We start from the raw sequence: 26,014 nt of genomic DNA, 5'->3' as shown, positions 1-26,014 counted from the left end.
TAATCCTTGGTAGCCGGTAAAGTACTATTCTAACTACGCGAGTAGCGGTAGGTGAGCTCACGGGCTCAACCTGAGAGAATTTGCTAACACTAGGTAGCCGGGCATTTTGATTATTAATTTTTACCAAAAGTGCCAAAATTATAATTCACAAATAATGGATGAATTGAATTTCTTGAATTATCAATTAAAAAGAAAATTATTAATTATTAGAATTAATTAATCTTGATAAGAGTAAAAAAAATATTTTTACTTTCAAAATTTTGCCGCCCTAAAAATTTTGCCACCCTGGGTACTTACCTCCACTGCCCCTAGTTGCCGCCCTAAAAATTTTGCCACCCTGGGTACTTGCCCCCACTGCCCCTAGTGTAAATCCACCACTGACTAACCCTAGCAAGAGCAGTGCTTCCCTGAATCTACCACCGGATCGGAAACGCGACCTACTGAGGAGATCCGGCGAGAAACTCAGTAGCTTAGCGTTGTCCGTGCCTAGATTCGCTTAATTTTTTTTTTATTGCTTAGTTGGGTGGACGAGCTCACAGCCCACCTGGTGTTAAGTGGTTACTGGAGCCCATAGACATCCACAACGTAAATGCGCCATCCACCTAGAGATATAAGTTCTAAGGTCTCAAGTAAAGTTACAACAGCTGCCCCACCCTTCAAACCGAAACGCATTAATGCTTCACGGTAGAAATTTTAATAGGCAGAGTGGTGGTACCTATCCGCACGGACTCACAAGAGGTCCTACCACCATTAATAAAATGCCAGTGCTGCTCGAAGTCTGCGGTGATGAGACGAGACTGAGCTTGGTGACGCTAATATGGTCTCTCTAGAGACACTAGACCATCAACTTAGAAAAAAAAAAGGGTGCGTGTACTTATGTACGCGCGTAAGAAGTTATACGTTATTTTTATTAAATTTATTTCTTTTTTTATTTCAATTTTAATCAAATTTAAAAAAAAATCGATTAAACAACATCCTCAAACACGCATATTGGACATCCCTTTTCTTGACATCGTATAAATTCGGTAATTCTCGGTACGGTTCGGAAAGTTCACCTGCGGCTATATTCAGACTCGCCAAGTTACGTCGGTCGTATTGTAATGAGCGATTTAGTGGGCAACTTCATTCTGTTAATTTTGTGTCACGGTGCGCGCGCATCGTAAAATTTCGCTCTCATCAATTTTTCATAACGCGCCTAAAGAACTTCAACAATATAAAAAGAGCTTGGATGCTGCGTCAGGGCTATGTGATGTAGAGCTGCCACGCCAGAGATGTGTGATGGGCTGTCAATGACTTGTGCTTAACTGATACAGAGCGAGGGAGGTGTTTTGACGACGCTCTGATGTTGTAGTGTAAAAGGAAGGTAGGGCTCCGACTATTGTTGTTCGGAACATGTGAACAAACTTATCTTCACAATGTCTTTAGTGTGATTCATTTAAAATGTCTTCGGTTCTACCTACGTCACGCTACCCGTGCGGAGTCACAAATAATACGCTAATTAAACGAAGCCATCTTTACTACATCATACACGCGTCCAATTAATAATCAGACGACACTAAAATTACTGATAAAAATCGTCAGAGACGCGTCTACCGTTCGCGGGACGATGTATGTGTGTGTTGTGTGTGTGTGTGTTTTGTTTTTTAATTTGTTTACAATTAACGATAAAGCGGCTAAGTGCGATCTTAGCGAGACGTTAATTGCTTTATCGGAGCGACCTTAGCTGATAGATCGTCTGCTATTGTACGGCCAGATGTGATTGACCGTAAGCAACAACCGGTTCCGACTATTAATCATTCTGACATAATCTAATCGTGTAATATATCCCGGCCGCGAGCCGAGCGGCGGCGGAAACTCCCGAGGCCGCCCGAGCCGCTGACAGTTCGTCACTCGTCCGTCACAGCGCGGCACACTTCTCTTATATACTCGAATTACATAGGTGCAGTATACGCGCCGCCGCGCGCCAACGCCAGCGTTCTATTTTCAAATTTCGATACGATTGTTGCGGCCGTCGATCGTATCGATTCGGTGCTTAGTCGATTTTTTTCAGTGAGGTCGGCGTGTAGGCTTCAGGTGGCCTGCCCGCTCGGGGGTTAGTTTTCCCGCACGTGCCGGTAGTGTTTACGTGTCTAAACGGCGCGGAGCTAACTGCGGAGTCATTGACACGCCGCCGTGACACACATTCTTTGACTGACGGCACGCCAACACGTCCGAGGCTTTTAATCTTTTTTTTTTCTCTCCTCCGTCGACTAATTTATTGTTTTACAACGTATTTATCGGTCTTATTGTGCTTCGGAGTTGTGCGAGTGTGCGTGGCGTGGCATTGTTTGTGCTGTTATCAGTGTATCTGCTTGTGATAAGGAAACTGCCGAAGGCGGCGCGGCTCGCGCCAAACGTGAGATCCCCTATTGATGTTTTTTTTTTTGTGCCGTTGTATTTTTCGTGTAGTAAACTAAAACAGTGCGTGTGATCGATGAATATAATGCAATATTACACATGCAATAAATATACGAAATTATTATCGTGTTCGATAAAAAAATAACGACTAAAACAGTGCGTTTGTTTATATAAAAACATTGTTACGAAAAAAAAAATCGTTTTGAAATAAACATCATTAGCATAATTCCACATTTAAATTGATAAAAAAAAAATCGTAAAGTTCCCACACACGTCACGGTGACGTACTATAAGCGCCAAGTTCAAATTTCGAATTGATCATTCGTCGTGAGATGCGAGCCGCCAGTTTTCACGGACACGTCTTCGCTTTTTATTTATAGACGTACAGTTTGATTTGTATACGAACTTCGTTTACCTACATAGCTCTACGTAGCTGGCGGCGCGTACATAATGTACATCTTGCACTATGTACGGCGGATATAACAATATCAGCGTTCGTGTCTCTGTGTGCGTGCCAGCGTAATGAGCGTTCTATGTGCTAAGAAACAGTAAAAAGTATGGCGCGAACGTTCAGTGCGGCAACGCAGCGTACGTTCCGTAGCCTTGCCGCGGCCAAAACAATAACCATTTTTACAATATTATTATTACATGAATAAAATTCACTTTTATGTCGATTCCATGTAAATTAGAGTTTATTCCGTGAACTTGAGGAAAGCGGTGACTCCTTCATTAATATTCAAATAAGAAAAGCATTTCAGATTGGTATATGTCGATACCGTAATAATATTTTTAAATCGCCTTAAAAACTTCACACGTCAACTACGAATTTTTTAAATAAACTCATATTTGTATTTCACAACCGGATCTTGGTTTGGTTAAACAGAAACACACAACTGTCCGATTTTTTTCTTCGAAACAATTACTGTGACATTCCGCCTTAGAAGAAAATCAATAACACTATGATAAAAAACAAACACAGCCGACGAAAATAGCCCCCGTGTGGTATACAAAAAAAAAATTAACCGAAGTTGACCTTTTTGAACGCGCCTCGTTACTAGTGCGCCCAGCTGACGCGGCGTTGCCAGCTCGTCGGCTGTAGATCGCCAACCTGCGGCCTTATCGCCCCTAATCCGAAAGCATTAGATCGAAAACGGCATAGCAATGCAAAGTATATAAAGGATTTAGGTCGTTTTGTCATAGTCACTACGGCGCTTCCCGCGCGAAAATTTCGAATCGCTTTTATCAGTCGTGTTCGTGACGTGTATGAGGACTTTTGAATTTTGAATTACGTTTTTAAAATTAGTTTCAGTTCTTTAATAATAAAAAAGAGTTAAAAATAATTGTAATAGTTAAGTGAATTTAGTGTGAGTAAACTTAAAAAAAAACTGTGTGTGTAATAAATAAATAAGTAAATGTTTAAAACTAAAAACAGTGCCCGAGAAAGTTTTTAGCGCGGTATAAGATACCAGGAGCGCATAGTAAGCGTGGAAGTTACGCGGAAAGGAATTTCGATTTTCGCGCGCTAGTACATCCCGAAAGCGCTAGATGGCGCGGTGACAAAGTGGCCTACATGCCGGTGGCGTTGGGCTCGCTCGGCGGCGAGGGCGAGTACCGCGACTACGGCCATCATCTATCGCCGCACCATACGCCGCATCCGCCGCACATACAGTACCATGAGTACGCGCCGCCGCCGCCGCCGCCGATCTACCACCCGATACCGGACCCCTACTTCAGGTAAACTCTGCGACGGTTATGACGTCCTGGTACTTCGAGAAATTATACGACGTTCTTACATTACCCCGTTGGGCCTTTATTTTGATTAATATGAATATAATTGAAATGGTAGTCCACTATTATTGTTTGAGAACACGTTATTACGGATCCTCCCGATCCATTAACGGTGCTTTTAGGTACCTTAAGCACCTCAAGGGTTCGGCGAGTAAATTAACCTATAGAAACAGTCCACTGAGTTTCTCGCCGGATCTTCTCAGTGGGTCGCGTTTCCGATCCGGTGGTAGATTCTGCGAAGCACTGCTCTTGCTAGGGCCAGTGTTAGCAATACCTCCGATTTGAGCCCTGAGAGCTCACATACACACTAAGGTAACGCTGATATAGCCTCTTAAGGCTACCAGTATAGGTAGGGGAAAAAATTTATTTGAGAAATGCAATATTCAATATTAACGAAAATATATTGACAAAAAAAACAGCCGTATGCTCTTTTAATTCTTTGCCAAAAATACTTCAAATTACTCTTTTAAAGTTATGTTTGCTTGGTACTTAGAAAATTTGATCCAAATCTTGTGATTAGGGTTACGGCCGCTTTGATTGCTCGTAAATATATATTTTATATTTCTTAGATCTTAATTAAGTTACAAAAACTAATTTGTTATTTTAACACCCCGAATCGCTTCGAAGAAGAGCTCTGTCGACTCGAAAAATCCAAGTCACAGCCATCACCATGGTGGCCCGTATGCTCGTCTGCCTACAAGGGCAATAACAAAAAAAAGGCGCGTCGCTATTCCGATCCGGTGGTATATAATAAATAAATAAATAAATAAATAAATAAATAAATATTTTACTAACAATCACGCCACGTTAACTGGTCCCGTGATAAGTTCGTAAAGAACTTGTGTTACAGGTACCAGATAACGGATATAAATGTAAGATTTTTATTATACACATACATATATTTAATATACATCCATAACCCTGGAATAGACATTTATATTTATCATACAAATATCTTCCCTTGGCGGGATTCGAACCCGCGACGCTCTTGTGTAGTGACCATGTCACTTACCACTACACCAGACGGTGGTAGATTCAGGGAAACTCTTGCGAGGGCTGATTTTGGCAAGTTCTCTCAGACTGAGCTTCGTCAGGTCAGTCTGCAGTCACAGTAAAACCAGAATAGCTTCTCTAGGCCACTCACTGGTGATCACGCAAAAAATCCACTTTCAAACAACAAAACCAAGCTGCAGCAAAAATACGATCAATGGTGATAACTGTTAATGTGGTTTATATGACGGAATTCCATGTCGAAGTCGTTGGTAAAACGACTGTCCGAGCCAATCATCAATACGATCAATTCTAAAAGTTCTCTCTGCAATAGTTATGGTATCCTGGTAGCTTAGAGTGAGATTTTAGTTTTGTGCTTCATAGTCACGTGAACGAGCACACGGCCCATCTGATGTTAAGCGGTTATTGGAGCGGATAGACCTCAAAACGTGAAAACCGATACCCATCTTGAGACTTGAGGTCTTGATTGTAAAACCACCATGCCTATTTCTGCCGTGAAGCAGTAACTATGCGTTCGGTTTGAAGGGCGGAGCAGCCGCTGTAACTATACTTAAGACCTTAGAACTTATATCTCAAGGTGGGTGGCGGCATTTACGTTGTAGATGTCTATGGGCTCTGGTTACTTCTTAACACCAGGTGAGCCGTGAGCTCGTCCAACTATCTAAGCTATAAAAAAAAAACTATAAATACAAGGCAAACTATAAAACTTTATATCTTCGTATCTAAAATAACATGAAATTATATTCCACAAGACCACAGCATCGAACTTTGATCGGTGTTCGGTAATTTAGAGCATCAGCGCGATTGTGTCCCTGTCATTGACTATATCCACGAGCGACGGCCACTACTTATCGTCAAATGAGCGATGCGCTAGTCTATCCATAAGGGTAATTAAAAAAAAAGTACTAGCATAAAACATTTTATGTTGCTTTGTGTACTTTAAGTATATTGTGATAAAATTGCATATCGCTAAAAAAATTCTATGCTAATAGCCTTGAGAGGCTATGTCGGCGTAACCTAACAAGTAGGTGAGCTCACGGACTCAAACCTGACGTCGTTGCTAACACGAACCCTAGCAAGAGCCGTGCTTCGCAGAATCTACCACGGGATCGGAAACGCGACTCGCTGAGAAGATCCGGCGAGAAACTCAGTGGGCTGTGTCTGTGGGTTAATTTACTCGTCGAGCCCTTCGTCGGAAGCGACGGGTTCGACGAGGACGGTGACCGTGGCTTGATGTACCTAAAAGCACCGTTAATGGATCGGGAGGATCCGTAATGACCTGTTTAGGGCTACGCATTTCGAATTGTTTCTTCATAACACAATGAATACATAATATCCTATTGATTTTGCATTAAGTTTTTTTTCTCTACCTAATCTGATAACCTTGAGAAGCTATATCAGCGTAACCTTAACTAGTAGGTGAGCTCACGGGTCTCAAACCAGACGACTCTTATCATTTAGGGTTGGCACGTAAGAATAATCGCATCTAGGATTTACTTAAATTTTTTAAATTCCTCTTAAATGAACACGTCACATTATTCATAATTATTGTATTCAGATAAATAAATAACCTACGAGTAAACAAAACATGAAACTTATTACGTTGGTGTTAAGGCTTCATTTGATGAATTATTTCATAAGGATTCCTTCCATAATGACCAGCTTTTCATATCCGAACAGATTTCTTGCTGTAGTCGGGATACGAGCTCTCTACTTTAGAAGTAAAGTTGGAGTTTTCTCTTAGTTAATATTTTCAATAAGCATCAGTGCGTCACTTAGAGAAGGCGGCACGACACGAAAACCCTCTTGTCGTGACCGCCGGTAACTACATTCCCGATCCTGTAGATCGAATGGTAAACAGTCGACGTCGCCCCAAACACGTCATTACGGATCCTCCCGATCCATTAACGGTGCTTTTAGGTACCACAAGCACCGGTCATCGTTCTCGTCGAACCCGTCGCTTGCGACGAAGGGGACGGCGAGTGAATTAACCTATAGACAACCCACTGAGTTTCTCACCGGATCTTCTCAGTGGGTCGCGTTTCCAATCCGGTGGTAGATTCTGCGAAGCGCTGCTTTTGCTAGGGCTAGTGTTAGCAACGTCTTCAAGTTGGAGTCCTAGCTCTAACCTGAAGACAAGATACCAATTACCATATTGAAAACTATTAGAAGAAGAAATGTAAGTCGCCGATATCTAGAGATTATCCGACGATAAGCCAATCCTTGGTCATACTAACATTGATTCATTTTTCAATGACTTTACGTGCGTCCGTACGCTCACTGTCGCCATTTCGTTCATAAATCAAGAAAATTACTAGTGTGTCCTTAATTTTAGGCAAGATTTCTTGGTCATCAGGCCATTTGAAGTCGTCGTGGCCTAAAGGATAAGACGACCGGTGCATTCGTATGTAGCGATGCACCGGTGTTTGAATCCCGCAGGCGGGTACCAATTTTTCTAATGAAATACGTACTTATCAATTCCACGGTGAAGGAATAACATCGTGTAATAAAAAAATCAAACCTGCAAAATTATAATTTGCGTAATTACTGGTGGTAGGACCTCTTGTGAGTCCGCACGGATAGGTACCACCGCTCTGCCTATTTCTGCCGTGAACCAGTAATGCGTTTCGGTTTGAAGGGTGAGGCAGCCGTCGTAACTATACTAAGACCTTAGAACTTATATCTCAAGGTGGGTGGCGCATTTACGTTGTAGATGTCTATGGGCTCCGGTAACCACTTAAAACAAGGTGGGCTGTGAGCTCGTCTACCCATCTAAGCAATAAAAAAATCAATTCGTTTAGCAACCGGACCGGTCATTAACCCTTTGACTCCCGTGTAGGTCACCGGTGCCCTACACGGCGCACTGAAGTAATTATGTCGATTTCTGTAACTAAGATACTTCTATAATCACAGATTTTATCAAGACTACACTATAGACAAATAATAATGAAGATAAACAATATTAGGTAATCTATTCTCAATTTGACCACAGACTTTAAACAATAACAAAAGAGTATATATGCGCGTGTGTGTTAAATACATGTAATGTTTTATTTATTTATTTAAAGTATTTTTCTGGATAATAAAAAAAATATATTAGCGTTCTACACACCTTCTCTATAAATGTGGGAAATTTCATACTCCTCCCTCCGCGCAATTTTCGTAAAAAGGGGTACAAAGTTTTTGCTTCGCGTATTAATATATATAGATTCTATTACTATTGATTAAATTTATAGACGACCTCTGCAATAGTTATGGTATCCTGGTAGCTTAGAGTAAGATATTAGTTTTGTGATCCATTGTCACGTGAACAAGCTTACGGCCCATCTGTTGTTAAGCGGTTATTGAAGCGGATAGACCTCAAAACGTGAACACCGATATCCATTATGAGACTTGAGGTCTTGATTGTAAAGTAAAGACATTTAATTTAATAAAACCGCCCTGCCTATTTCTGCCGTGAAGCAGCCGTTGTACTGTTAAAGGTGAGATCTTAATACCACTGTCAAGGTGGGTGGCGGCATTTACGTTGTAGATGTCTATGAGCTCCGGTAACCACTTAACACCAGGTGGGCCATGAGCTCGCCTAAGCAATAAAAAAATAATTTAAAATTGACTTGCAAGTATGTGAAATACTACAGTTAGAAAAAAATCGGTGAAAGTTAATAAAAAAAAAAAACACCAAGTCGAACACAGATACTCCTCCTTTTTTGAAGTCGCTTAAAATTTATTACGGGCTATACAAAACTATCACCTAGTATCATCCGCAGAAGCGACAACCCTAAGTTTCAAAGTCGCGCGATGAACCACCAGACTGGTGGTGAGCTTTTGATGAGCTTTAACCGTACTCGTCGAACTCGGCAAAGGGGTTCGTCGTGCAACCTAACCCATACATTAGCCCACTGAGTTTCTCGCCGGATCTTCTCAGTGGGTCGCGTTTCCGATCCGGTGGTAGATTCTGCGAAGCACTGCTCTTGCTAGGGCCAGTGGTAGCAACACCTCCGGTTTGAGCTCCGTGAGCTCGCCTACACGTCAAGGAGAAGCTGAAATAGCCTCTCAAGACTATCAGCATAGGTAGGAGAAAAAAAAAAGAACTCGCTCGGGCAGCTGTTAGCAAATCCCACCCCTCCTGGCTGAGCATTTACTCGCCCACCTGTCCTGGTGAAACTGGAAAGGCCTCCGGGCCACCAGTAATAACTCAGTCATAAAAAAGTGGTGATGAGTCTCGTAGGTCACGCGTCCGGTTCATCATCAGACCACCATTATCACCAGGATACCAGCGACTAATGTCTCTAATATTGTTTCAGGCGGCACACGCCATACTTCGGGCAACCAGATTACAGAGTATATGAACTCAATAAGAGGTTACAGCAGAGGACGGAGGTAAGTTAATGCACACGCTTTTCTTTTTATTGCTTAGATGGGTGGACGAGCTCACAGCCCATCTGGTGTTAAGTGCTTACTGGAGCCCATACATATCTACAACGTAAATGCGCCGCCCACCTTGAGATATAAGTTCTAAGGTCTCAGTATAGTTACAACGGCTGCCTAACCCTTTAAACCAAAACGCATTACTGCTTCACGGCAGAAATAGGCAGGGTGATGATACCTACCCGTGCGGAGTCACAAGAGGTCCTACCAACAGTACAAGACAGTGCAGTTTTTCCTTACACTCCTTCTATATTTAGCTATAAGACATCAAACGGTAGGCAGCGGTCTGGCTCTGACTCTGATATAGCTGAGGTCCATGGGCGACGGTGATCACTCACCATCGAGCGGGCCGTCTGCTCGTCTGCCTGCAAGGGCCATAAAAAAGCGTAGATGACGCAGCCTATCTTCATTATAGTTATAGGATTCACATAAGGATACATTATCCTTTTTTGCGAATGAAAACCCAATTGTTTTCTTTAACGATGCTCCTTAAACAGCTTGGCGGTAGCAACAGGTAAAACCCTGGTATTATTCATCCGTGAGCGCTATCAATCTTGAAATGTTATATTCTAGCCAGAAGACTACCGCTATGCTCTAAGTTATTAAACCTCAAAATATCCTTTACAATTGATTAGGTTGATGATTCTATCAAATAAATTAAAAATGAAATTCGATTATAATAATCCTATAGGAATATTTGTAACTCCATACGGCCTATTTTTTAAATTTGTTGTATTGTTATAAATCTATATACAAATATATAAATCTACAGTGGTTTTTACTGATGTTCCGTTATAACTACTGAACCGTGCATCCGATTGACTTGAAACTTGGTATCCATGTAGAAAATACATGTACTTAATGGATAGACTAATATTTATATGAGTGAGTGTTAGACTCCTTAATAATAATGACAATAAATAATCTATATATTAATACGTGAAGCAAAAACTTTGTATCCCTTTTTACGAAAATTGCGCGGACGGAGGAGTATGAAATTTTCCACACTTATAGAGAATATATATATATTCTTATAGATACATTAAATCAATAAAGAAAACATTACACACACTACATACCATGTATTTGACGCACACACGCATGCATACTATTTATTGTCAAACTTTTGTTCTTGACGTCTGTTGTCAAATTGAGAATAAATTAAATATTGTTTGTCTTTGTTAATATTTATTATAGTGTAGTCTTGGCGAAATTTATGATTATAGAAGATTATAAAATACAATCATAATAGTGTACAATACAATACAACTTACAATTCCAATTAATTATAGTCGAATTTCGACTACTGCGGGACCACTAGTAATGTTAATTTTAAATGCCCAGCGAAGCGAGCGAGTACGGCTAGTAATTTATAAAAATCATAATAGATTTTCTAAATTATTATCTTTGTATGGTGTTGTTTGCTGGTGGTAGGACGTCTTGTGAGTCCGCACGGGTAGGCACCACCACATTGCCTATTTCTGCCGTGAAGCAGTAATGCGTTTCGGTTTAAAGGGCGGGGCAGCCGTTGTAACTATACTTGAGACCTTAGAACTTATATCTCAATGTCGGTGGCGAATTTACGTTGCAGATGTCTATGGGCTCCAGTAACCACTTAACAGCAGGTGGGCTGTGAGCTCGTCCAACCATCTAAGCACGTATTTTTTTCACGTTTTCTAAGTAAACGTGACGTATAGTGAAAAATCAACTTGAACTGTTCTCACTTCTGTTGTCGATTCGATGATAACTTCCCGATATTACGAGTTCCAATGGTAACGCCTAAAAACGAACTAGGAGTGGGTAGGCAGGTTTTTCTAGTTTTGACATCCGTAGTCTTCACTCAACCCGTGGACTCTCGGGGAGGAACTGATTACATATCAGTCTACGGAATTGTATAGGCACTGAATCCTGCATAACGTGAAGAGTTTCCATGGTGAGACAGTTTTATGCAATAAATAAAGTTGGACCGTGTCTTTTAATGGAGGTGGGCTTCAGTGACCACCAGAAGCCTCATTCAGCATAGTTCATTAGATCAATAAATAAATGTTTACGTAAATTAATTTTTTGTTATAATTATTACTGGCTCCGTATCGCATAACAGTGTCTCAATTTCGTGCACAATTAAATAAACTAGAGGTCCCGCAGTAGTCGAAATTCGACTATAATTGTAATTGTAAGTTTGTACACTATTATGATTGTATTTTATACTTCTATAATCACAAATTTCGCCAAGGCTACACTATAAAAAATATTAATAAAGACAAACAATATTTAATCTATTTTCAATTTGACCACAGACGTCAAGAACAAAAGTCTGACAATAAATAGTATGCATGCGTGTGTGCGTCAAATACATGGTATGTAGTGGGTGTAATGTTTTCTTTATTGATTTAATGTATCTTTTATGCATTATTTAAAAAAAAAATTAGCATTGTTCACTTCTTCTCTATATTCTCTATAAGTGTGGAAAATTACATACTCCTCCGTCCGCGCAATTTTCGTAAAAAGGGATACAAAGTTTTTGCTTCACGTATTAATATATAGATGTTTCTGTTGTATTTCAGCACAGTTCGAATTTTTCTTAATAAACCAGTAACAAAAAAAAAAGTATTACTACACAACGCCGATGATCAAAATGAGTGAATCGATTTTTAGGCGAATTCTTATAGTCCCAAACCTCGCCATACTACATTTTTTTGGCTCATTAAAGAAAATTCGAATCGTTCTTGATATGAATTAAATGAACTATACAAAAAATACAAAAAAAAAGAACTCTAGCTGTGTACGAAATTGAAATGTTGTTATGCGATACGGAGCCAGTAATTATAATGTCAAATAAAAAAACAAAAACTGAACATTTATTTGTTGATCTATTGAATTATCTGGATGTGGCTTACGGAGGCCACTAAAGCCCAATCCCCTCCCCCTCCTCTCGCCATACGAGACTGTACGAAAAAAATATACATATTAAATACATTAAAAAGAAAATGTCTTCTCAATTCCAGGACTCTGACAACCTCTGGTGGGACGCGTTCGCGACGGAATTCTTCGAGGATGACGCGACGCTAACACTAACATTCTGTTTAGAAGACGGACCCAAAAGATACAGTGAGTTCTCACTAGATATTCTAAAACTCAATAAAACTTCCTCACAGAACATGATTGCCTAGTACCCTGGCTGTCAAGTTTGCTTTGATTTTTTCTTTTAATTATCAAGCCTAGCTGCATACCCATCTGACGTTAAGTGTTTACCGTCGGAACTCATAAACTGGTAACTCTCCTATAATACGGTAAGAAAGTTCTTAGAAAGTCCCGTGTTTTGCGAAATCTTACATGATGTTCTAAAACTCAATAAAAACTCCTCATTGAACATGATTTCCTGGTACCCAGATGTAAAATTTGCTTTGATTTTTTTGCTTTTATTTATCAAACCTAGCAGCAAGCAGCATGCCCACCTGACGTTAAGTGTTTACCGTCGGAACTCATAAACTGGTAACTCTCCTATAATACGGTAAGAAAGTTCTTAGAAAGTCCCGTGTTTTGCGAAATCTTACATGATGTTCTAAAACTCAATAAAACTTCCATTACCGCTACATATCCGAGCTGTTGTTTATTTTATGTATTTTATCACTTCCAGCGATAGGGAGGACCCTGATACCTCGCTACTTCCGCAGTATATACGAAGGCGGCGTCTCAGAGTTGTACTACACGATGCGCCAGCCCAAAGAGTCCTTCCACAACACTAGCATCACGCTGGACTGCGATCATTGCACAATGGTCACGCATCACGGCAAGCCTATGTTCACGAAGGTAAGACCTCCTTATTAGTTATGACAGCCTGGTACTTTTAGAAGTTAACACACGTTATATTTTATCCGTTATTGGTTGTGGAAGATAGGGGATGGGGTGGGGGGTGGTTTCCCCCTACTCTGACCGGGTTCTGACCCCGGACAGAGATCGGACGTCGGGTATAAGAGTGCAGGGGAGTCGTTTAGTGCAGTAGGGCCCTAAAATTCCTTGGGCCCGCGGTCTGCTCCCAGCACCTTGCAGATCGTCAAGTCCCACATACCCCGCGTGCGAGGTTCCCCCACCTAGGAGGAACTAATTTATGTGTATAACAAATTTATACTATAACTAGTCAGGTCATAAGTATTGTCACACAGTAAAAACTTTTCTTTTAGAATGCTGGCCACAAAAAAGTTTATTGAATTCGAATTTCGAATTGTTCATGAAAATAAAAATGTATACTTTTACAATTTTACTCATTTTTAAATATGGAGTGGACGCTTAAAGAAGACCGTGTTGCAGTTATTGCGTTGCATCGTTGCGGTTACGCGCCAATTCAAATTTTTAACATACTGAAAAATTTGAATATAACCAAAAGATTCGTTTATCGTACCATCAAACGATACAATGAAGACTCTAGTGTAGATGATAGGTCAAGAAGTGGTCGCCCTCGGTCTGTTAGGACTCCAGCAGTGATAAAAGCTGTGAAGGCGCGAATTCAAAGAAATCCCAAACGTAAGCAGAAACTGTTGGCCCTTCAGATGGGGTTAAGCAGAACCACGGTGAAAAGGGTGTTAAATGAAGAGTTAGGGCTTCGGGCATATCGAAGAAAAACAGGACATCGTTTGAATGCTCGTCTAATGGACCTGAGACTGAAGAGATGCCGCGCTTTGTTGAAGCGGTACGCGGGAAAAAAATATCGGGAAATTCTTTTTTCGGATGAAAAAATTTTTACCGTAGAAGAGAGCTACAACAAACAAAATGATAAGGTGTACGCACACAGTAGTGAAGAAGCGAGCAACCATATTCCGCGTGTCCAACGAGGTTATTTTCCATCCTCGCTCATGGTATGGTTAGGAGTTTCTTATTGGGGCTTAACAGAGGTACATATTTGTGAGAAAGGTGTAAAAACGAATGCAGTTGTGTATCAAAATACAGTCCTGACGAACCTTGTGGAACCTGTTTCTCATACCATGTTCAATAACAGGCACTGGGTATTCCAACAAGATTCGGCGCCAGCTCATAGAGCGAAGAGCACACAAGACTGGCTGGCGGCGCGTGAAATCGACTTCATCCGGCACGAAGACTGGCCCTCCTCCAGTCCAGATTTGAATCCGTTAGATTACAAGATATGGCAACACTTGGAGGAAAAGGCGTGCTCAAAGCCTCATCCTAATTTGGAGTAGTTACTCAAGACATCCTTGATTAAGGCAGCCGCCGATATTGACATGGATCTCGTTTGTGCTGCGATAGACGACTGGCCGCGCAGATTGAAGGCCTGTATTCAAAATCACGGAGGTCATTTTGAATAAACTTGTTTCAATTATTTTACATTACATTTAACATGTGACAGAATTTATGACCTGACTAGGTATAACTAATTTATGTGTATTTTTTTAGTTTTTTTATTGTTTCGATGAGTGGACCAGCTCACAGCCCACTTGGTGTTAAGTGGTAACCGGAGCCGATAGACATCTACAACGTAAATGCGCCACCCATCAAACCGCAACGCATTACTGCTTCACGGCAGAAATAGACAGAGCGGTGGTACCTACCCGTGCGGACTCAAGAGGTCCTACCACCAGTAAAAAAGTAGATCTTTCTTCAATAGATCACTTGACTGCTTCCCTAATAATATATTATCTCTTCTTCATCGTTCCCTCACTGCTGAGGATCGCGACCACATGTGATTTTCCTCCATAGTGTTCGGTCTTGGGTGGCATTACCACCAACCGTTTCCATAACCAGAGCTGACCATCTGGCTGGTTGAGCCAGGTGAGTTAGGTATGACGACGACTTCAGGATTCGTAACAATTAAAATCTCTCCTTCCAGGTGTGCACGGAAGGCAGATTGATCCTCGAGTTCACGTTCGACGACCTCATGCGGATCAAGTCGTGGCACATGGCGGTCCGCGCGCACCGCGAGCTGATCCCCCGACAGGCGGTCCACCCGCCGGACCACGCCGCGCTCGACCAGCTCACGAAGAACATCACGCGGCAGGGCATCACGAATTCAACGCTTAACTACTTAAGGGTGAGCCTCCTTGTTGGTTATGGGCGCCTGGTACATTGAATAATATTCTTTCTTTTTATTATTATTTTTTATTGCTTAAGTGGGTGAACGAGCTCACAGCCCGCCTGGTGTTAAGTGGTTACTGGAGCCCATAGACATCTGAAGAACAACACACGGCAGGGCATCACGAATTCAACGCTTAACTACTTAAGGGTGAGCCTCCTTGTTGGTTATGAGCGCCTGGTACATTGAATAAGATTCTTTCTTCTTTTTTTTATTGCTTAAGTGGGTGAACAAGCTCACAGACCACCTGGTGTTAAGTGGTTACTGGAGCCCATAGACATCTACAACGTAAATGCGCCACCCACCTTGAGATATAAGTTCTAAGGTCTCAGTATAGTTACAACGGCTGCCCCACCCTTCAAACCGAAACGCATTACTGCTTCACGGCAGAAATAGGCAGGGCGGTGGTACCTACACGTGCGGACTCAAGAGGTCCTACCAAGCCTGTGAGAGAACGAGATAGAATACTTCTAAAGTTTCTTTAAATGTAGATATTGTGCTTTGAACCCTTTTCGTGCTGAGCTTATTTTCACATATTTTGCAGAAATTGCTAAAGGGATTTTTGAAAAAAGTACCTTGGATTAATATTGAACATAAAAAAATGCCACATCACAGCAAAATAATTTTAAATGGCTAGCTATAAATATTATTTACTTATTAAAAATTATATATGCACGTGCGCGCTAAGACACGTCCGTACAGGTCCTAATACCTATAATCAAACTGCGCATTCGTCAGTATATCGACGCTAGGTAACACGCACGTTAATATGCGGTCGATATATCGACGCTCCGCAAAACATACGCTCCAGTAGCGCATCGGTATAACGACGCCATGCAATTTATTCGCGTTAATGTATAGTCGATATATCGACGCCCGGCAATACGCGTTATTAGATATACCGACGCTCCGTACCTCATACACCTTAATGGGGAGTCGATATATCGACGATTCGCGCTCTATTGAATAATGAACGACTCTAATAGTTCCTTATGCACCCTGTTCACAGTTATGCGTGATATTGGAGCCGATGCAAGAGCTCATGTCGCGGCACAAAGCGTACGCGCTGTCGCCGCGAGACTGTCTAAAGACAACGCTCTTCCAGAAATGGCAGCGGATGGTCGCACCTCCTGGTGAGTTATAACGCCCTGGTACTATTTATGTGGAAAATAGGTAATAAGAACCCACCGAAAAGTCGCTATAACCGCCAATATCGAGATAAAACTCGAAGATTACGCTTGATCGCGTGATATAACGTCTTATCGCACAGGACCATGGACCACAGGACTCCTCTAGGCTAGAACCATTTTGAGTTCGGGGAGTTAGAACGCTTTCCTCATAGACTCATTTATGTTACGGACTCCGAAAATCTCGCGTGGGCGAGAGATAGACAAAAAAGAACATTTTATACCTCCTACCGATCTATGAGGACCTGGTACTTTTTAACCGACTTCAAAAAAGGAGGAGGTTCTCAATTCGACTGTATGTTTTTTTTTTATGTTCGGTTCACCTCATTACTTTTGACCGGGTGACTCGATTTTGATGATCCTGATGAATATATAATATATAGTAATAGTATTCTGAACCTATGCGGATAAGTACCACCGTCCTTCCTATTGCTGCCACCAAGTCAAACTAAATTTATAATATAATATATAATTTTAGAAGTCGTCGTGGCCTAAAGGATAAGACGTCCGGTGCATTCGTATGTAGCGATGCACCGGTGTTCGAATCTCAGGCGGGTACCAAATTTTCTAATGAAATACGTACTCAACAAATGTTCACGATTGACTTCCACGGTGAAGGAATAACATCGTGTAATAAAAATCAAACCCGCAAAATTATAATTTGCGTAATTACTGGTGGTAGGACCTCTTGTGAGTCCGCATGGGTAGGTACCACCACCGTGCCTATTTCTGCCGTGAAGCAGTAATGCGTTTTGGTTTGAAGGGTGGGGCAGCCGTTGTAACTATACTGAGACCTTAGAACTATATCTTAAGGTGTGTGGCGCATTTACGTTGTAGATGTCTATGGGCTCCAGTAACCACTTAACACCAGGTGGGCTGTGAGCTCGTCCACACATCTAAGCAATAAAAAAATAAAAAAAAAGATATTAGAAAAAATGTCAATTTTTATGCCTTGTATTTAATCTCTCTAAAATTAAACGTATTAAAATTTCGAACAAATTACCTGGATTAGCACAGAATACATTTTCCATTACACGATCCGAGCAACACCGCGTGTATTTGCTATAGTAAATACGTCGCGATTCCGATCCGGTAGTAGATTCATTCGTGGAGCAGCTGCTCTTGAGTTGTTAGGTCTCCTTCGGAGGCGCTCGGGCGTCTCTATGTTGTTGGAAGTCGCGTTAGAAGATTCACTTCAAAAACCGTAACGATTGGTAATTTATCATTTTCAGAGTCCCAGCGGCCGGCGAGTAAGCGACGTAAGCGCAAAGGCAGTGCGGGCGCTAATGCGGCGCCGCCCGCGCCCGCCAAGAAACGATCACCCGGACCTAACTTCAGCCTCGCCTCCCAGGTACCATTCAAGTCTATATTCTTGTTGTAACTATACTGAGACCTTAGAACTTATATCTCAAGGTGGGTGGCGCATTTACGGTCGTAGATGTCTATGGGCTTCATTAACCACTTAACACCAGGTGGGCTGTGAGCTCGTCCACCCATCAAAGGAATAAAAAAAATAAAAAAAGATGTCTATGGGCTCCAGTAACTACTTAACACCAGGTGGGCTGTGAGCTCGTCCACCCATCTAAGCAATAAAGAAAAAGAAAAATAACAAAAAGTCCCTTAAAACAGCTAGCTAACACGATCACGCTTGTCAGTGACTTTTTTGAGCGGCCAAACTCACGACCCGCGTGGTTTTAAGTGTTTACTGACGCCCATAGAGACACGGCTGCCCCGTCCTTCAAACCGAAACGCATTACTGCTTCACGGCAGAAATAGGCTAAGCGGTTCCTACCCGCGCGAACTCACAAGACGTCCTACCGCCAGTAATCATACTTCTTATTAATATTAAATTATACTTCTATAATCACAGATTTCGCCAAGGCTACACTTTAGACAAACAATATTAATCTATTCTCAATTTGACAACAGACTTTAAAAAATAACAAAAGTTTGACAATAAACAAAGAGTTTATAATAAATGTGTTGTGTTAAATACATGGTAGCGTGCGTAATGTTTATTTTTTATTGATTTTAATGTATTTTTTAAGCAAAATGAAAATATTTTTAAAAAAAAACTGCTCTTCTTCTCTGTAATAATATATTCTCGACAAGCGGCACGCTCCGGCTCCGCTCGGGTCTTTAACAAAAATTTCAACGATATTTGACGTTGTTTTGTTTTTTTAAATAAAAGAACACTTATTGCGGCATAACTATAATAGTTAGATATATGCTGTCGCGACACTTTTTGTAAATAATAATGTGTTCTACAAAGTCGTAGTACATTATTTTATTCTATCATCAATAGTTTTCGCAGGGGACGCGATGTTAATAATATTTTAGGTGATTTTTTTACACCTTGGGTTACATTATTGGGGTTTTAGTAAGGATCGCTAATTTTTTCAAAAAAGATTATAGCCTATGTCACTCGTGAATAGTGAAAGAATTTTTCAAATCGGTTCAGTAGTTTCAGAGCCTATTTAATACAAACAAACAAACAAATATTTCCTCTTTGTAATAGTATACTTAGTCTGGCCATAAATACTGTTACAAAGGAAAACAAAAAAAAAACTATGGCAATTAACATTTATTACTTTTACAGTGTGTTAGTTTAATACATAAATATAAAACTATTTAAAGTATAAAAAGCTTATTCGAAGTGGTCTCCATTGGCTGCAATACAGTCCTTTAAACGTTGAGGCCAGTTATCAATAGAAGCACGCACTCTTTCCATGGGAAAAATTTTCACTGCCAATCGTACGGATTGTTTTAGGGACTCTAAATTATCATGGCGTTTAGAGCAAGCCGTACTCTCTAAAACTGACCATAAATCATAATCCAGCGGATTAAGATCCGGACTAGACGACGGCCAGTCTTCAGCTCTGATGAAGTCCGAAACGTTCGTTTCCAACCAAGACTGCGTAGACCGAGCTTTATGACCTGGCGCCGAGTCTTGCTGGAAGGACCATTCTTGATTATTGAACATGGTGTTGTTAAGGGGCTTCACTACCTTCTCAAGAATGTTATCTTGATACACTTGTGCCGATGTTTTGATACGTTTTTCACAAAAGTATGGTTCAGTCACTCCTTCATAGCTAATACCCCACCAAACGATCACTGAAGTCGGATAGTGCCCACGTTGCACTCTGTCGACTAATTGGGAAGCTTCCTTAGAGCTTTGAGCATAAATACGGTCATTTTGGTTGGTTAAAATGTTGCTCAATTGGAAAAAAATTCTCATCCGTAAACAAATTTTTCTATGACCTCCCTTTGCGTACCGCTTCAGTAGTTGTTTCGATTTTACCACCCTATTCTATTTTAAATTATCAGTTAAGAAATGACCAGTACGTCTCTTATAGGCTGCAAGTCCTAAGTCATCTTTTAAAATACACGACATGGTTCTAGGTGCTATCTTCATCTCCCGAGATAAAATCTTTTGCTTTCGGACAGGATTTCTTCGAATTCTTTCCCTTACTGCTTTGACCACCTTTTTCGTACGAACACTACATGGACGGACAGATCTTTTTCTGTCACAAACAGAGGAGGTCTCATTGCACCTATTAATAGCCCGGTATACAAACATTTTACTAATACCAAGCATATGGAGAGTTTTAAAATTTGCATTTGGCTCCATACCTACTTTGTGTAATGCAATCACAGCGATTCAATTCTCTTTATCACCCCACTCCATTTTAATATCGCAAAATATTGTACAATGCATTGGCGCCAAAATGAGAAAACTCAATGAGCAATCATATAAAAATGACAGATTCCAAATTCAAATGTAATATTTTGTTTATTTTTAATTGTAACAGTATTTAAGGCCAGACTAAGTAGAGTATAGGAGTATAGATAAGTGTAGGAAATTTCATACCCCTCCATAACCAATAACTAGTTTTACATGGCCAATCTAAATACTATTCAAAATCAAAAAGTACCAGGGTACCATGAAGCTAAAGGAAGTGTCCTTTGTGATTCCAGGACGTGATGGTAGTAGGCGAACCGTCGCTGATGGGCGGCGAGTTCGGCGACGAGGACGAGCGGCTGATCACGCGGCTGGAGAACACGCAGTACGAGGGCGAGGGCGTGGAGTGGAGCGCCCCGCCCCCGGCGTCCCCCGCCAAGACCCCTCCCGGCACCCACTGACGAGCGCCCTCACCCGCCGACGCCCCCTTTATTTAATTTTCAGTTCCTCGGCGACCGGCGAGCTCCTCGCGCCTCTGAGCGCCTGGTACTTCCACACGGGCACACGTCAACAGATATATAAATAAATGAATAAATAAATATAGGCCTTTACGGATAAATTATATTTGGGTCTTTCATTATTTTTTTTGCACCTTTCTAACCTTACCTTTTCCATTTTAGTCGTATTCTAAAAAAAATATGTCTGCCTCGTGCAGAATTAAATATGTAAACATCCACTAAACGACTGCGCAAAACTTTTACTTTTACGTTGTAGATGTCTATGGGCTCCAGTAACCACTTAACATCAGGTGGGCTGTGAGCTCGTCCACCCATCTACGCAAAAAAAAAAGAAAAAAAAGCTTTTCTTAACCTCTCTAACTTTATCTTTTTTTAAGGGAATTTATGACCTGGTAACTAAAACCTTTAAGTCAAGTCTTATTTGAATTTTTTATCTTATTTTTATGAAAAATTATAATATGGAGTGAATTGAAATAAAATGAAATGAAATGTAGATGATTAATTTGAGATATTAATCAACTGGGATGAAATTAAATGAAATGATAATATGAGATGAAATATAATCTCAGTAAAATTGTGGTCATTTACTGAAATTTTTTCAGTGGACTTTTTGGAGGATCCCGATAAGTTACGTTCAGCGGCTTTGTTTCATTTTCCCACATTAGTGCACTTCCACAGATATTAAACAGTTAATAAACCACCATTATTACAAATTTAAACCTGAAGAAACGCTAAATAGACAAAATAAAACAAATCACACAACTTCACTCCTCGCGTTCCCGCCAAAAAGTCCTAACCTTATCTGACGAATATCTAACCTTACCTTTTCCACTTTAGTCCTAAAAAAAATGGCTGCCTTGTGCAGAATTTAATAAAACATCCACTAAGAGACTGAGCAAATCTTTTTGTTATTCAAACTACTGTATAAGATGCGCAACTGTTGAAGGCATCGCCGAAGCGCTTTCATTAGCCTTCACGCCTTCTGAAGTCGTCGTGGCCTAAAGGATAAGACGTTCGGTGCATTCGTATGTAGCGAAGCACCGGTGTTCGAATCCCGCAGGCGGGTATAATAACCGGCAAACTTCTTGAGCATTTGTTGACGTAGTGGGGGTAAGTTTGCGCATGGTACACTCACGTGCAAAAACATTACTTACTCTGCGTCATAATGCTATTAAATTATTAAAATCAACATATGTATTTATTTATATATTTATTAGAACATCAACAAAACATATAGGTTAATAATTGGAATAATTTAATCTTGGGGTAAAATAGATATTCCTTCTATTAAGTCAAAACTAGAGCTGTTGCCAGGTCTTGGTTCAGTTGAAGCGAAGCTGGTATTTGTAATTTTTTTTTCGTTATCATAATCTTGACCATCATCATCATCACTGTTTTCATCACCCGAGTCGCTATCATCGTGATGAGTCGACATAGGGCTCATCGGCGTAGTTTACAACTCGGTCGATTCGGTCTTCTTTTTTGTCTATAATTAATTATTTTTTGAAGATATTCGATTCGTAGTAATCGAATGTTACTTTTTTCATTTACCAGCTTCCGATTATTTTCTGTTCTTTTTTTCCATCTGAAGCCTAGCTCTTTCATAATCCGTCGTAAGCTTCATTCCGAGCCATTAAAATTTATATCTTCTTTAAATTTTTCGAAGCCTTTCTAAGGTACGGAGTTTCGCTGCTTGTTATGTAGTTATTATGATTACATCTTTTTATTACAGATTGAACGAAACTATCCATTCCGGTAACTTTCTTCTTCCCTGATCTTTTCTTACCCGGAGTCCGAAACACGGCGAGCAAGCCAGAGCCTTTAGCTTCGTTAATAATGCACCTAACAGTACTCACTGATGTTTTTGTTGCTTCCGAAGTCTGTTTTAATTTTTCCATATCATTCTTCCCCTGTTTTATAAAGAAGCAATATACGTCGTACACAAATTTTCTACCCTTTCTTTTAAGTACTACACCAGTTTGTCACGGCATAGTGTATGTTTTATAAAAAATCAACAAACACTCAACAAATAGCAATGGCAACAAAGTCCACAAGCAATTATAACAAATAACTTAACGATTAATAACGATAGACTTTCCACTGTACGCAAGCGTACTTTTGGGAGCAAGCGGAATGAGGGCGCGGTGCGGGACGCAAGGTTCGACTGATCTACCAATAACGCGCTCGATACGATTTCCCCTGCCGTCGCGCCTCACCCTCACCACCAAAGTGATCTAAAATTCGGTTCTGCGCAGTCAAGGTCATTTGCTCAAGAAGTTTGCCGATTACTATACCAATTTTTCTAATGAAATACGTACTTAACAAATGTTCACGATTGACTTCCACGGTGAAGGAATAACATCGTGTAATAAAAATCGAACTCGCAAAATTATAATTTGCGTAATTACTGGTGTTAGGACCTCTTGTGAGTCCGCGCGGGTAGGTACCACCGCCCTGCCTATTTCTGCCGTGAAGCAGTAATGCGTTTCGGTTTAAAGGGTGTGGCAGCTGTTGTAACTTCCTTCCTATTCGTACACTCTTGACAGAGTGGTCGTGGACATGCATCAGTCGGATCCTGCGATACCGATGCTCTCGCGATGCGACGCCATGTGGCACGATGTTTCGCAGAGTGAGAGCAATCATTTATGTTGGAGTGTGTCACAGATTTTATGAGGTCGGTCCATCGTGTTGGAGATCGTCCTGTTGTAACTATTGAGACATATCTCAATGTGGGGGGCGGCATTTACGTTGTAGATGTCTAGGGTAACCGGGTAACGGGTCCGGTAACCGCTTAACACCAGGTAGGCTGTGAGCTCGTCCACCCATCTAAGCGATAAAAAAAAAGTAGTTTCCGCTATCTGTCAATAGATGGCGTTGCTCCTCTCGAGCGTTCTGGGCGCTACTAGATCCTTCGATATTCGTTCGACTATTCGGCGATACATGGCGTTACTCTTACCGGCGTAACAATATTCTTCTTATTCTGTACTGCGCACTGGCCGGCCGGCGCCTTCTACATCATTATTACGCGCTTGATCATTATTTTGCTGAGATGTTATTTTATAGCTGCGATATCTTCTAAGACACCTTTGGAACCTTTGAGTCTGCGGAGGGACTTCGGTTCCCTCTGTATTTTGTACCGTTTGTTCCATGGGGAGTGCTCTGAGGAATTGTTCGAGATGATACCAGCATCTCGTTTTTACCATCGCACCGCCCGCCACCGGAGTAGAGTTCATCCATACTACCTGGAGCCACTGCGGTCATCGACAGTGCGTTTCCAGACTTTTTTGCCACGTACCATCCGGCTATGGAATGAGCTCCCCTCCACGGTGTTTCCTGAGCCTATGACATGTCCTTCTTTAAAAGAGGCTTGTGGAGAGTATTAAGCGGTAGGCAGCGGCTTGGCTCTGTCCCTGGCATTGCTGAAGTCCATGGGCGACGGTAACCACTTACCATCAGGTGGGCCGTAAGCTCGTCTGCCTACAATGGCAATAAAAAAAAAATTCATGTGTGCAATTCACACGTGGTAGAAGTGAAACCTTCCAAAATTAAAATACAATTATCCTAAACGTCTTAAGTACATACAGTCAAAACCGTTTACTGCGACATCGTTTAGAACAACATACCGGTTATAATAACCATGAACAAAGGTCCCGGCTGAATGCTATATGACCGCCTTATTAAAAACATTGCTTTATACGACATTGCTTATAACGACATACCTCATAAAACGACCACATTTAACTAATATTTCGGAGTATTAGATCTGTTAGAACGACCGGGTAAGTTGTATTGTAAACAATTTGAATAGGTATTCACATCTGTCTTCAATGGCTATTAAAATCAGGAAAGAAAACAATAGGATTTAGTTTAGTGTAGGGTCTTTTCTAATTCTTAGAAACAAAACACGTGCATGCGGTAGAGTCAAAGTCCGCTTCTTCATATCTCTTCAGTTAGTTTTTTACTTATCTATACACAAGACGCACCAAAACTTTGGGGAGTTATTCGTGAAATTTTCAAAATGTCGCAAAGAAAAAGAAAACAATTTAATATTGAAGAAAAATCGCGTATTATCTAAATATATTTTTCCAATAATTCCCTATCGATTTGTTTGTACTTGCACGATACACATTAAACATCACCGGTTGTTACGACTATCGGTTTTTACGACTGAATATGAGCAGTCCCTTCGATGTCGTTATAACAGATTTTGACTGTATATGTAAAATTTTGTCATTAGTAAATAATTGTAAGGTAGCACCCTCTGTGAATTGATATTTTAATTTCACGTATAATCCTAAATTAAAATTCACTACAAGAGCTTTCATACACATGTTAGTATTAAAAAATCTCACAGATGGCGCTGTATTAAATAGTATGTATATTTCTGTCTCATTCTTTTGTATTTGTGTTTCTTACCTGTCGTTTTTTTCGTTGCATCCGGTTTGAAATCACAACGATTCTAAAGAAGTTTTCACTTCAAAAAGACACTGATTAAATTCAAATGATAGACAACGAAAATTTCTTTTCAGTTATTACTGTACCTGTACCTGTAATACACATTTATTTGGATAAGGACTAATATGATTTTTATGAAAACACCTTCACAAATAATGCTTTTTTTTAGAACAAATTTGGTTAGCATAAAAAAGGTTCTAGTGAGCCTATCTTAAAATATAGGCATAGAACTTTTAAAGGGACATATTCTGTCATACATTATCTTAGCGAAACTTTAACCGTATCCGCAGCGCGCTCAGTGGAAGCTCTCAAAAGGCAAAAAAACGACTTTGATACATTATTAGTACTTCGCTCGTATTGGTCTTAGCGTGATGTTATATAGCCAGCCTATAGTCTTCCTCAATAAATGAGCTATCTAAGACTGAAAAAATCAAATCGGACCAGTAGTTCCTGAGATTAGTGCGTT

The 26,014-nt window shown here is 40.6% G+C and overlaps 1 protein-coding gene and 1 long non-coding RNA gene across 8 annotated transcripts in view; one reads left to right on the top strand and one right to left on the bottom strand.

Moving 5' to 3' along the window:
• The window catches only part of Chi (LIM domain-binding protein 2 Chi), a 72,616-nt gene extending 51,417 nt beyond the window's left edge, over positions 1–21,199 (top strand). For 2 of the 7 annotated variants that reach the window (XM_028174921.2, XM_028174922.2), the window contains exons 3-9: positions 9,501–9,576; positions 12,630–12,732; positions 13,262–13,434; positions 15,464–15,664; positions 16,716–16,839; positions 18,126–18,244; positions 20,872–21,199. In XM_028174921.2, coding sequence (XP_028030722.1) covers positions 9,501–9,576; positions 12,630–12,732; positions 13,262–13,434; positions 15,464–15,664; positions 16,716–16,839; positions 18,126–18,244; positions 20,872–21,036 — 961 coding nt within the window. In that variant the 3' untranslated portion in view covers positions 21,037–21,199. Of the gene's footprint in view, positions 1–1,924; positions 4,132–9,500; positions 9,577–12,629; positions 12,733–13,261; positions 13,435–15,463; positions 15,665–16,715; positions 16,840–18,125; positions 18,245–20,871 lie in introns of those variants that run through there. The other 5 variants (XM_089737890.1, XM_089737888.1, XM_028174923.2 and 2 more) reach the window with 5 other exon arrangements.
• The window catches only part of LOC149500065 (uncharacterized), a 159,098-nt gene that overhangs the window by 86,264 nt on the left and 46,820 nt on the right, over positions 1–26,014 (bottom strand). The window lies entirely within an intron of this gene.

The sequence above is a fragment of the Bombyx mandarina genome, chromosome 24 (genome assembly GCF_030267445.1).
Source record: "Bombyx mandarina strain Sakado chromosome 24, ASM3026744v2".
Taxonomy (NCBI): domain Eukaryota; kingdom Metazoa; phylum Arthropoda; class Insecta; order Lepidoptera; family Bombycidae; genus Bombyx; species Bombyx mandarina.
Note: the sequence above shows the minus strand (reverse complement) of the source record. Positions and strands in the feature narration are given on the sequence as shown.